The 12,500-nt window shown below is 45.4% G+C and overlaps 3 protein-coding genes across 7 annotated transcripts in view; all 3 read right to left on the bottom strand.

The window, feature by feature from the left end:
• Positions 1–4,148, bottom strand: part of LOC126987115 (tectonic-1-like) — a 7,017-nt gene extending 2,869 nt beyond the window's left edge. Inside the window, exons 1-4 of the mRNA XM_050843831.1 lie at positions 3,729–4,148; positions 3,210–3,309; positions 2,208–2,341; positions 338–530 (exon numbers count right to left, since the gene is read on the bottom strand). Of these exons, the coding sequence (XP_050699788.1) occupies positions 338–530; positions 2,208–2,341; positions 3,210–3,309; positions 3,729–4,094 (793 nt within the window). The 5' untranslated portion in view covers positions 4,095–4,148. The remainder of the gene's footprint in view (positions 1–337; positions 531–2,207; positions 2,342–3,209; positions 3,310–3,728) is intronic.
• A 5-nt stretch (positions 4,149–4,153) lies between these two features.
• On the bottom strand, positions 4,154–6,488 carry LOC126987116 (B9 domain-containing protein 2-like). 3 transcript variants are annotated; one of them, XM_050843833.1, is made up of 6 exons: positions 6,382–6,488; positions 5,924–6,060; positions 5,477–5,602; positions 5,071–5,205; positions 4,607–4,725; positions 4,154–4,233 (listed from the first exon to the last, which is right to left on the bottom strand). In XM_050843833.1, the coding sequence occupies exons 2-6, from the start codon at positions 6,009–6,011 to the stop codon at positions 4,174–4,176; spliced, it is 528 nt and encodes a 175-aa protein (XP_050699790.1). In that variant the 5' UTR covers positions 6,012–6,060; positions 6,382–6,488; the 3' UTR covers positions 4,154–4,173. The 3 variants fall into 3 exon arrangements, with proteins under 3 accessions (XP_050699790.1, XP_050699789.1, XP_050699791.1); XM_050843832.1 differs by having other exon boundaries at positions 6,322–6,432; XM_050843834.1 differs by having other exon boundaries at positions 5,924–6,030; positions 6,382–6,400.
• Positions 6,489–8,712: 2,224 nt separating this feature from the next.
• LOC126987117 (serine/threonine-protein kinase SBK1-like) overlaps positions 8,713–12,500 on the bottom strand; it is a 12,018-nt gene continuing 8,230 nt past the window's right edge. For all 3 annotated transcript variants that reach the window (XM_050843837.1, XM_050843835.1, XM_050843836.1), the window contains exons 4-5: positions 12,167–12,295; positions 8,713–9,721 (exon numbers count right to left, since the gene is read on the bottom strand). In XM_050843837.1, the coding sequence (XP_050699794.1) occupies positions 8,765–9,721; positions 12,167–12,295 (1,086 nt within the window). In that variant the 3' untranslated portion in view covers positions 8,713–8,764. The remainder of the gene's footprint in view (positions 9,722–12,166; positions 12,296–12,500) is intronic.

Raw genomic sequence — 12,500 nt, forward strand, 5'->3', positions numbered from 1 at the left:
AAGGAAGGAAGGGAGGTAGGGAGGGAGGGAGGGAGGGAGGAAGGAAGGAAGGAAGGAAGGAAGGGAGGGAGGAAGGAAGGAAGGAAGGAAGGAATGAATGAAGGGAGGGAGGGAGCGAGGAAGGAAGGAAGGAAGGAGAGAGAGAGAGAGAGAGAGAGAGAGAGAGAGAGAGAGAGAGAGAGAGAGAGAGAGAGAGAGAGAGAGAGAGAGAGAGAGAGAGAGAAAATATTATTATTATTACTATTACTACTACTACTTATTATGTCATGTAAGTACACTACACACACACACACACACACACACACACTCACACACACACACACAAACACACACTCACCAATGCTTCCCAAATTCCCTTCTCTGTCAAAGGCCAAAATTGGGTCACCATATCTGTACCTAACCCCCTCCTCCTCCTCCTCTTCTTCCTCCTCCTCCTCCTCCTCCTCCTCTTCCTTCTTCTCCATGGGCCAAGAGAAGGATGGTTGTCTTCTCTCCTTCAACTTCCTGAAATCCTCCAGTGTTTTTGCGACCTGGAGAGAAAGAGAGATACCTTTGTTTACCTGTACCCTGGAAACCAATTAACCTGTACACTTAGGCCAACTTGAGGCTGTGAAGGAAAGGGATAAAGAATATAATTTAAATATGAGAGCAGCAAATCATTAGTGTTTTTAATATGTGTGCAGTTGTTAGTAAAATGTTTTCCACCCACAAATTCTGTTATCAAGTGTTTGGGTCACAGAATACACCCATTTGCGGCAACTGGCAGACAGGGTGGGCGGTGGCTGAGTGGTAGTGTGCTGGGGCAACATTCACAGCCTCTCGTTCACACACTTTCCTTTTCGGTATCTTGTAACTTTCTTAACTCCAATAAAGTCACTTATGTTCGCTTATATTCAAGAGGTAAATTTTGTGGCCCTGTTTCCCGGCACTGCGGAGGAACAAATTTGCCAGTTTCACCATTGTTCTCTCTGTTTCCTTGCCGTCTCCATATATATTTTGGGTAGGCGGTGGCTGAGTGGTTAGCGTGCTGGGCCCACATTCACCGCGTGATGGACGACGCGGGTTCGAATCCTCACGCTACCACCTGGGATTTTTCAGTCACCGCCGAGTGGCTTAAAACTACCCACATGCTGTCCTGAAGACCTCCCATCAACCCGGACTCTAGAGGAAACTGTCCAAGCATGGAGGTATAACTCTTGCATAAGGGAGTTGGACAGCACAGGGATGAAAGAGTGGAGATGCTGGTTAACTCTTGCATAAGGGAGTTGGACAGCACAGGGATGAAAGAGTGGAGATGCTGGTTAACTCTTGCATAAGGGAGTTGGACAGCACAGGGATGAAAGAGTGGAGATCCTGGTTAACTCTTGCATAAGGGAGTTGGACAGCACAGGGATGAAAGAGTTGAGATGCTGGTTAACTCTTGCATAAGGGAGTTGGACAGCATAGGGATGAAAGAGTGGAGATGCTGGTTAACTCTTGCATAAGGGAGTTGGACAGCACAGGGATGAAAGAGTGGAGATGCTGGTTAACTCTTGCATAAGGGAGTTGGACAGCACAGGGATGAAAGAGTGGAGATGCTGGTTAACTCTTGCATAAGGGAGTTGGACAGCACAGGGATGAAAGAGTGGAGATGCTGGTTAAGTCTTGCATAAGGGAGTTGGACAGCACAGGGATGAAAGAGTGAAGATGCTGGTTAACTCTTGCATAAGGGAGTTGGACAGCACAGGGATGAAAGAGTGGAGATGCTGGTTAACTCTTGCATTAGTGAAACTCCATGAATCCAAGTGAATCAAGAAGGAGTTCCGGGGGGCAGCATGAGCCAGGAGAAGATGGCACCACTATAAACACTTGCCATGACGGGCTGGGGGCAAACACCATCCAGGCCTCTCAAGCAAGCCTACTGACACTATAGACATACTTAAAAAAACACACACAAAAAAAATAAAAATAAAATAAATCCCTGATGTTCCTGTTGCCAGTTGACCCGAGAGTGATTCACCAATGACCTCCAATACTCTCAAAACCGGGGTCACGGGTATTGGCAAGTTCTACCCACGCTGACCCAGTGAGATGTCTAGTACAGGGACACTGAGTGAAGTTAAAACAAATCATAAAGGAAAGAATTAATAGATATCACTGAATCATTGTTTATATAACCTAAAGCATGTAAACGTTTCTTGTGTGTGTGCGTGCCCTAATGAGCGTACCTTGACGGGGGTATAGGAGGTGCGGCGGGGCAGGTTGTCGGTGGCTATGCAGGTGAGGGAGCCCTGACGAGTGTCCACCTGGAGCTCCTCGGAGGTGCGGAAGATGACTTGGCGTTGAATACAGTACCTCGCGTCTGGGAGCATTGAGATTGTTGTTATTGTATTTTTTTATAGCAAAGGAGACGGCTCAAGGGCAACAACGAGAGTGTGCTGTGGGTTTAATCGTCTTTGGAAAATATTAAAATTACAAACTCCGGAAAATTGACAGAATTATTAACATGGAAATTCTGAAGGGAAAAAAAAATATCAGGCAATACCTCGCTACTGGGAGCATTGATTGTTATTGTATTTTTTTATAGCAAAGGAGACGGCTCAAGGGCAACAACGAGAGTGTGCTGTGGGTTTAATCTTGTTTGGAAAATATTAAAATTACAAACTCCGGAAAATTGACAGAATTATTAACATGGAAATTCTGTAGGAAAAAAAAAAAATCAAGCAATACCTCGCTACTGGGAGCATTGATTGTTATTGTATTTTTTTATAGCAAAGGAGACGGCTCAAGGGCAACAATAAGAGTGTGCTGAGGGTTTAATCTTGTTTGGAAAATATTAAAATTACAAACTCCGGAAAATTGACAGAATTATTAACATGGAAATTCTGAAGGGAAAAAAATATCAGGCAATACCTCGCTACTGGGAGCATTGAGAGTTATGTGACTTTAACCTTCTTAGGAAAATACTGAAATAAGAAGGTCAAGAAAATTGTCAAAATATAAACATGAAAATTCTGAACAAAAAAAATATATATGACATCAAAGTACATAGCCATTCATTATAAGACTACTACTACTACTACTACTACTACTACTACTACTACTACTACTACCAATATTACTACACTATTCTTCTCTCTCTCCTCTTTCTCCTAATATATAACATGACCTATCTACTACCACCACCTACTACCACTACTACTACTACTACTACTACCACTACTACTAACCAGGGGTGGGTGAGGGGCGGGGGAGGCAGCGGGTGAACACAAGTCTATCCTCTTTGCTACAGTCCAGGTCACAGCAACAGTTGATGTCACACACGCCGACCTGGGGGAGGAGGAGGAGGATGAGGAGGAAGAGGAGGAGGAGGAGGAGGTTAGTAGTGATGAGAAGGGAAAAGAAGAGAGATAAGGAGAAGAAGAAGAAGAAGAAGAAGAAGAAAAAGAAGAAGAAGAAGAAGAAGAAAAAGAAGAAGAAGAAGAAGAAGAAGAAGAGAGAAGAAGAGAGAAGAGAGAAGAAGAGAGAAGAAGAGAGAGAGAGAGAGAGAGAGAGAGAGAGAGAGAGAGAGAGAGAGAGAGAGAGAGAGAGAGAGAGGATGAATTATATGATTTTAAGAAGAAGAAGAAGAAGAAGAAGAAGAAGAAATATAAATAAAATAAAAATATTAACTTTAAAACATATATATATCACAAAATCTCTCTCTCTCTCTCTCTCTCTCTCTCTCTCTCTCTCTCTCTCTAACTTACCTTCAGATCACAGAGACAAAAATCCCCAAAGAGATACTCCTCCTCCTCTTCCTCTTCCTCTTCTTCCTCCTCCTCCTCTTCCTCTTCCTCCTCAGTAGTTGTAGCAGCAGTAGTAGTAACAGTAGTAGTAGTAGTAGTAGTAGTAGTATTTTCCCCTATGACCTCTGTACTATTTCCGAGGTCATAGTAATAGTCTAATTCTTCACTGCTGTTATTGTTGTTGTTGTTGTCGTTTAAATCGTCTATACTTCCTTCCTCTAGGGCAGTCGTGGTGTTTATATTCTCGCTGTGGAAGATCGGAAGAAGGAGGAGGAGGAGGAGGAGGGAAGAAGAGGAGAAGGAGGAAGATGTATGGAAGGGAGGCATTTTGTGTGTGTGTGTGTGTGTGTGTGTGTGTGTGTGTGTGTGTGTGTGTCTGTCTCTCTTCTCTCTCTCTCTCTCTCGCTCAAACCATCACTCCATACTTTTCAAAATCTCTCAAAATTACTCCGAGTTCAAGAAAGACCTGTGAGAGAGAGAGAGAGAGAGAGAGAGAGAGAGAGAGAGAGAGAGAGAGAGAGAGAGAGAATGGGGGTTAGTTACAAGTTATAAACACACACACACACACACACACACACACACACACACACACACACACACACACACACACACACACACACACACACACACTAACAATCTTCTCTCTTTCCTCCTTTCCTTCTCTCTCCTCTCCTCCTCTTCCCTCCTTCCCTCCAACTTCACTAATGGAGGCTTGACTGTAGGCCTATACAAATTTGGCATGGATTCAGAAAGAGATCACGTCTAACAAACTTGTAACACACACACACACACACACACACACACACACACACAAAAAAAAAAAAAAAAAAAAATCCTACCGTCCCAGAGGCCACGGTAGAAAGTCGGTAGCGTTCGAGGGGGGAGTGGATGAATTCGGTAGACAGCAACTGCGGTCCGCCCCCGAGGAAGGCCCGGCGGAGCTCCTCGGAGAAGGTGCCTGGAGGAGGAGGAGGAGGAGGAGGAAGAGGAGGAGGAGGAGGAGGAGGAGGAGGAAGAGGAGGAGGAAGAGGAGGAGGAGGAGGAGGAGGAGTTATTTAGCAAGTCAAACAATTATTATCATTATTATTATTATTATTATTATTATTATTATTATTTTCTGCATGTGTATATTACCACCATGTGCGTATGTGTGCGTATGAGAGGTCTATGTGCGTATATCCATGTGTATATATATATGACTGATGTAAGCATATGTGTGTGTGTGTGTGTGTGTGTGTGTATCAAAGGTCAATGTGTGTGCGTATGTGTGTGTGTGTGTGTCCATGTGCGTCTATGTGCGTACCGAGGGGTCTCCAGGTGGGGCAGGAGAGGCTGTGTGCGCCGGGCCGTGTAGGTATGTGCACCACCCCGTACCCACACAGGTCTACACGGGCATGTGCGTCTTGCCTGTACACCTGAAGGAGGAGTCTCGGCCACCCTGAGGAGGAGGAGGAGGAGGAGGAGGAGGAGGAGGAGGAGGAGGAGGAGGAGGAGGTTAGTTGAAGAAATAGGAAGTATGGAGATTAGATTAAAGAAGAGGAGGAGGAGGAGGAGGACGAGGAGGAGGAAGAGGAGGAAGAGGAAGAAGTAGAAGAAGAAGAAGAAAAGAAAGAAAAAAATATTAATACAACACACACACACACACACACACACACACACACACACACACACACACACACACACGCACGCACACAAACGCACACACTCACCCTGGATGCCCCGCGTGGATAAGTGGATGTCGAGCGGATGGCACCAGGTCACGTCCTCTTCCACCTCCGACCAGTCTGCTTGTGTCTGACCCTCCCCCTGACCCTCCACCAGCCTCCACCCGCCCCCTGTGGAAAGGGAGGGAAGGGAGGGAGGAAGGAAGGGAGGAAGGAAGGTGAGGGAAGGGAAGGAAGGGAAGGGAAGGGAAGGGAAGGGAAGGGACGGGAAGGGAAGGAAGGGAAGGAAGGGAAGGGAAGGAAGGGAAGGAAAGGGATGTAAGGAGAGAGAGAGAGAGAGAGAGAGAGAGAGAGAGAGAGAGAGAGAGAGAGAGAGAGAGAGAGAGAGAGAGAGATGTAAATAACAGAAAGGCTTAATAATTTTTATAGTACAAAATAACACACACACACACACACACACACACACACACACACACACACACACACACACACCTAGCTGCAGGGTCCACTTGCAGAGCAGCGACGCGTCCGGGAAGCCCCGCGCACCTGTCACCTGGCCAATGACGTGCACCTCAGCCATCCAGGGGGCCGCACATCACCTGGGGGGGGCCACAGGGTCACAGCAACACCTGACGAAGAAAGGAAAATGTACAGAGTTTCACCCGCTGCACACTGACACAGGAAAGTTTATTTGTGTTAAGTTTTGTTGAGTTAGTAATTCCTCCACCCCAGGACCACATGGGGAGGGAAATCAGCCTCCTTCCCTTCCTCCTCCCTCTCACTCCTTCATTCTTCCTCCCTCTGATCCATTTCCTGTTTCCTGCATCCTTCAAGTGTTTCCCGGGGCTAGTTAAGCTGTTGGTTCTGCCTTCTCCCTACCTCCATCTTACCTCCCCTGCAGCTTAATCTTTCCTCCAGCACACCTTTCCCCTCCACACAAATCTCCTTACCTTACAAGAGAGGAAAGTAAGGAGAGGGAGAGGACACGTAGAGGACGGGACGCGGAGGTTTGTTTACGCGTCTTTGGTTGTCATGGCGACATCTCGGCGCCAGGGAGGTTGCCAGCGTAATTAAATATCCAGTTTAAATGACTATCTCCGCTCTAGTAGTCGTAACAGCAGCAGCAGTAGTAGTAGTAGTAGTAGTAGTAGTAGTAGTAGTAGTAGTAGGAGTAACTGTTGTAGAAATATTGTTCCCCAAATCGAAAAAGTGTTTGTAATTTCACGTTTTTCTCCCTTATTACGAATTCCACAGCGTTCTCCTTAGTCTCAACGTAAAGAGCGTGTTTTTTTACGTATTTCGGTATATTGCGTTTTCTTACAAGTGATCTGGTTGGTTAGTTATTTCTAGATATATTCGGTTAACTTCACGTCCTGTCCCGAGCCTTGTCAAATCTCTCTCTCTCTCTCTCTCTCTCTCTCTCTCTCTCTCTCTCTCTCTCTCTCTTCTAAGGTAAGGAGGAGGGAAGGAGAGCTGTGTGGAGGGAAAAAGGTGTGCTGGAGGAAAGATTAAGCTGTAGGTCTCTCTCTCTCTCTCTCTCTCTCTCTCTCTCTCTCTCTCTCTCTCTCTCTGAAGGGTAGACAAAGATATTTTTTCTCTCTTTCTCTTTCTAGGAATTTATTTACGATAAAATACAAAATCCTCCTCCTCCTCCTCCTCCTCCTCCTCTTCCTCTTCCTCTTCCTCCTCCTCCTCCTCCTTTAAAAGCACCATAATTTATACTGTCTATTGTCATTTTCTGTTATCTACTTCACGCACTTAAAATAATAATAATAATAATAATAATAATAATAATAATAATAATAATAATAATAATAATAATAATAATAATAGTTACGATTTCACAACAATAACAACAACAACAACAACTACTACTACTACTACTACTACTACTACTACTACTACTGCTACTACTATTTGACACATATTGCATAGTTTCATATATTACAATTCTACTTATTATTATTATTATTATTATTATTATTATTATTATTATTATTATTATTATTATTATTATTATTATTATTATTATTATTATTATTATTATTATAGATAGATAGATAGATAGATAGATAGATAGATAGATAGATAGATAGATAGATAGATAGATATAGATAGATAGATAGATAGATAGATAGATAGATAGATAGATAGATAGATAGATAGATAGATAGATAGATAGATAGATAGACAGATAGATAGATAGATAGATAGATAGATAGATAGATAGATAGACAGATAGATAGATAGATAGATAGATAGATAGATAGATAGATAGATAGATAGATAGATAGATAGATAGACAGATAGATAGATAGATAGATAGATAGACAGATAGATAGATAGATAGATAGATAGATAGATAGATAGATAGATAGATAGATAGATAGATAGATAGATAGATAGATAGATAGACAGATAGACCGATAGATAGATAGATAGATGGATGGATGGATAGATAGATAGATAGATAGATGGACAGATAGATAGGATGGACAGATAGATAGATAGATAGATGGACAGATAGATAGATAGATGGACAGATAGATAGATAGATAGATGGACAGATAGATAGATAGATGGACAGATAGATAGATAGATAGATAGATGGACAGATAGATAGATAGATAGATAGATGGACAGATAGATAGATAGATAGATAGATGGACAGATAGATAGATAGATAGATAGATAGATAGATAGATAGATAGATAGATAGATAGACAGATAGATAGATAGATAGATAGATAGATAGACAGATAGATAGATAGATAGATAGATAGATAGATAGATAGATAGATAGATAGATAGATAGATAGATAGATATATATATATATATATATATAGATAGATATATAGATAGATAGATAGATAGATAGATAGATAGATAGATAGATAGATAGATAGATAGATAGATAGATAGATAGATAGATAGATAGATAGATAGATAGATAGACAGACAGATAGATAGATAGATAGATAGATAGATAGATAGATAGATAGATAGATAGATAGATAGATAGATAGATAGATAGATAGATAGACAGATAGATAGAGAGAGAGACAGATAGATAGACAGAGAGACAGATAGATATATAGACAGATAGATAGATAGATAGATAGACAGATAGACAAACATCGCAATCCATCAAAAGATTTCTAACAATTTCTATTTTTTTTCTTTCTATTTTTTTTTTCTATTTGCTTCTTGATCTATTTATTTATTTTTCTATTGTTATTGTTATTGTTATTGTCTTTTGTTGTTTGTTTGCCCGTGTGTGTGTGTGTGTGTACGTGTGTGTGTGTGTGTGTGCGTGTGTGTGTGCGCCCCCCTCAGCGTGCGGGGGTGGGGCGGGGCAGCGTCAGGGGGGGCAGGGGCTTCAGGGGTTGCCGTGGGGGTCGGGGGTCGTCGTCCTCGGAGTCGTCGGTGTCCAGGGAGGCCCCCCGGGAGTGGTCGTGTCGGGGGGGGCGCGGCGACCCCCCCAGCAGGTACGAGTCGGTCCTGCTCCTCTGCAGCGGCACCCAGGGGGCCTCGCGTGCCCCGGGGCTCTCATCCTCGGCCTGGGCCAGGGGGGCGCGGGTGTTGTGGTTGGCGTCCCTGGGCAGCTTGTCGCCCCGCGCCGCCGCCGCCGCCGCCGCCCGCACCGCCAGCGCCGCCACCTGCTCGTACTGCAGGCGGCGGGCGGCGGCAGCGGCGGCGGCGGCCTCCGTGGTGTCCTGCGTGGCGGCGGCGGCGGCGGGTACCTGCGCAGGCTGCGGGTGTCTCGTGACCTCCCCGCGGGGCAGCAGCGGCACGGGCGGGGCGGGCGCGGGGCCGTGGGCGGCGCAGGCCGTGGCGGCGGACCGCTCCAGCCACTCGTGGATGCGCTGGCGCTTGGCGAGGCGGTCCACGGTGGTCTCGATGCCGCGCGCCTTGAGCGGCCCCAGCAGGCGGTCCTTCTCCTTGGGGCACGAGTGCGCCGAGAAGGACGAGTAGCAGACGCTCTGGCCGTCCGCCTCGCCGCCGTCCTGGCCCCCGCGGCCCCGCCCGCCCCGCACCAGCCAGCGGTCCTCCAGGTACTTCACCACCTCCTTGGCCGCCGCGCGCTTCTCCGCCTTGGGCTCCAGCAGCCGCTTCAGCAGCCGCAGCAGCCGCGACGTGAAGTTAGCGAACCGCTTGGGCGTGCGGAGGCTGCGGCGCTTCCGCCAGCTGAGGTACTCGCTGTAGTGCGGGTCCGTGACGCACGCCTTCTGCCACGGCAGCCGACCCGTCAGCAGCACGTACACCAGCACGCCCAGCTGCCACACGTCCTGGGGGGGGAAGGGTCAGGGAGTTCAGGGGCGTACACACACACACACACACACACACACACACACACACACACACACACACACACAGCCGTATATACTTGACATTCTTTCTGTAATATAATAGGTTCAAGGCATCCTAATATTAGTCTAAACATTCACTAACACAGAAGTACAGTCTTGCCAACCATTATTATGCATACAGGTACAATTATTATACATACAGGTACAATTATTATGCATACAGGTACAATTATTATGCATACAGGTACAATTATTATACATACAGGTACAATTATTATGCATACAGGTACAATTATTATGCATACAGGTACAATTATTATACATACAGGTACAATTATTATACATACAGGTAAAATTGGTGGAGTTGATATCAGCCCAATTAAGTGAATCCGCCCGAGCTGTCATTGTTACGGGCGGGTGTCAGGTGTTGTCAGGTCGGACTTAATTAATGGGCTTGGCCAGGCTCGCCCACCCATCTCTTGGCCGCAAATTTGACAGTTCGTCGGCATCACCTCAATGAATGGAATTAGCGGGCTGTGTCGACTCCACCAATTATACCTCCATGATTATACCTGAGTTATCGTTTTAAGTTAGTAAATATATATAAATCAGTCTCCTTAGCGGGCTGTGTCGACTCCACCAATTATACCTCCATGATTATACCTGAGTTATCGTTTTAAGTTAGCTAATATATATAAATCAGTCTCCTTAGCGGGCTGTGTCGACTCCACCAATTATACCTCCATGATTATACTTGAGTTATCGTTCCAAGTTAGTAAATATATATAAATCAGTCTCCTTAGCGGGCTGTGTCGACTCCACCAATTATACCTCCATGATTATACATAAGTTATCGTTCCAAGTTAGTAAATATATGTAAATCAGTCTCCTTAGCGGGCTGTGTCGACTCCACCAATTATACCTCCATGATTATACTTGAGTTATCGTTTTAAGTTAGTAAATATATATAAATCAGTCTCCTTAGCGGGCTGTGTCGACTCCACCAATTATACCTCCATGATTATACTGAAGTTATCGTTTTAAGTTAGCTAATATATATAAATCAGTCTCCTTAGCGGGCTGTGTCAACTCCACCAATTATACCTCCATGATTATACTTAAGTTATCGTTCCAAGTTAGTAAATATATATAAATCAGTCTCCGGTAAGCTATTAGACATTAGAGAGAAGTTATTTGAATATATTAAGTGGAGATTAAGCGAATGGGCAAGCTTTTCAAATTACCGTACTCACATCGCATCAGCTTCTTAACGTTTAACTAAAGCATAAACAGCATATATAATTAACTAGTTTAACGCTAAACATAAATTAGAACCATTATCTCTGTGGCTGTGAGAGTTTTAAGGCGGAAATGTGGAACTAGAAGGAAATTTAGGAGTGAGTACGACAATTTTGTACTGGTCAGTCATCCCTCAGCTGTGCCCGGGACCACACGTGAACTTAGTGACAGAAAAAGGTCAATAACGGCGTGATTCAAGGTGTATTTTAAGTGCCAAGCGTGTGGATAGGAAGAAGAAAGACCCAGGAGGAGGAGGAGGACTTAGGAAGCGGTGGACACTTGAAAATAAGGAAGAAATATGGGATTTGTGTATGTGTGTGTGAGTGGAGGCCCCGCGCTGCCCCGCCATTGGCCCAAAATGTAAACAAACACTCACGGGTTGACATTTTCGTGTTTTTACGTTGAAATTAGTGAAGGAAAGTGATATGGAGGCCTTAGTGTACATCTTTAGTGCCCAGTGCGGTGATGACACAGAGAAATACTTGGTGGAATAGCGAAAAACTGGTCCACACACACACACACACACAGCTCAGTGGTTGAGCTTCGCGCCGCCAGTCTTCGCGGTCTGGCAGGTCTGCGTGTTTTTTTTTTTTTTTTTTTTTTTTTTTTTACGTTGTTTTGCCTATTGCGCCGGTAGGCATCTTCCCGGTGGGGCCTGATGGTCGGCCCAGCCCGTTCTGGCGCAGGCGAGTGTTTATAGTGGCGCCATCTTGCATTGGCTCATGCTGCCCCCCGGAACTCGTTCTTGAATCGCTTGGACGGCTTCCTCTGGAGTCCGGGTTGATGGGAGGTCTTCAGGACAGCATGTGGGTAGTTTTAAGCCACTCGGCGGTGACTGAAAAATCCGAGGTAGCGTGAGGATTCGAACCCGCGTCGTCCATCACGCGGCGAATGTGGGTCCAGTACGCTATCACTTCGGCCACCGCCTACCCACAGACATGCGTGTTATGCTCGTGAAAGGCGCCCTGCGCATCATACATCCAGATCCAGGTGGAGGTTCGAACCCCGTTCAGACCCGGATTTTCCCGGTGCAAAGCAGGGGTACTGTCCCCCCTGAGCACGGGGCACCGAGGGTTAATTAAGTCACTTGCTGGCCATGACGACCCCAGCTCGTGGCGGACTCACCTGGGCGGGGTCGGCGTGGAATCCCTCGTTCTGCACGGCGTCCACGATCTCCGGCGGGGCGTACGGCAGCCACACCGTCCTCTTCTTCAGCAGCGTCCCCTTCTTGCGCGTGGCGCCGAAGTCACACACCTGCCGGGCAAGGTGAGTTAGAGAGGCACGCAGCTGTTAATTACCCAGTCACAGGTGAGTTAGAGGCACGCACCTGGTAATTACCTAGTCACACGTATGCTACTAGGGTTTAATGGAGGTATATTTGGGGTCATCTGCTTTGCTTTGGTAGATTTGGAAGTAATGTTGATATAATATGATTTTAAGGGTTAGTAGTAGTAGTAGT

The sequence above is a fragment of the Eriocheir sinensis genome, chromosome 64 (genome assembly GCF_024679095.1).
Source record: "Eriocheir sinensis breed Jianghai 21 chromosome 64, ASM2467909v1, whole genome shotgun sequence".
In the NCBI taxonomy this organism is placed as follows: Eukaryota; Metazoa; Arthropoda; class Malacostraca; order Decapoda; family Varunidae; genus Eriocheir; species Eriocheir sinensis.

What these genes read in the sequence shown, in the direction of transcription:
- LOC126987116 (XM_050843833.1), bottom strand. Translation starts at nt 6,011, where the DNA reads ATGGCTGAGGTGCACGTCATTGGCCAGGTGACAGGTGCGCGGGGCTTC. An exon ending in CAAGTGGACCCTGCAGCTAG is followed by an intron (nt 5,603 to 5,923) that starts GTGTGTGTGTGT and finishes CCCTTTCCACAG; the next exon opens with GGGGCGGGTGGAGGCTGGTG. An exon ending in CCCCACCTGGAGACCCCTCG is followed by an intron (nt 4,726 to 5,070) that starts GTACGCACATAG and finishes CTCCTCCTCCAG; the next exon opens with GCACCTTCTCCGAGGAGCTC.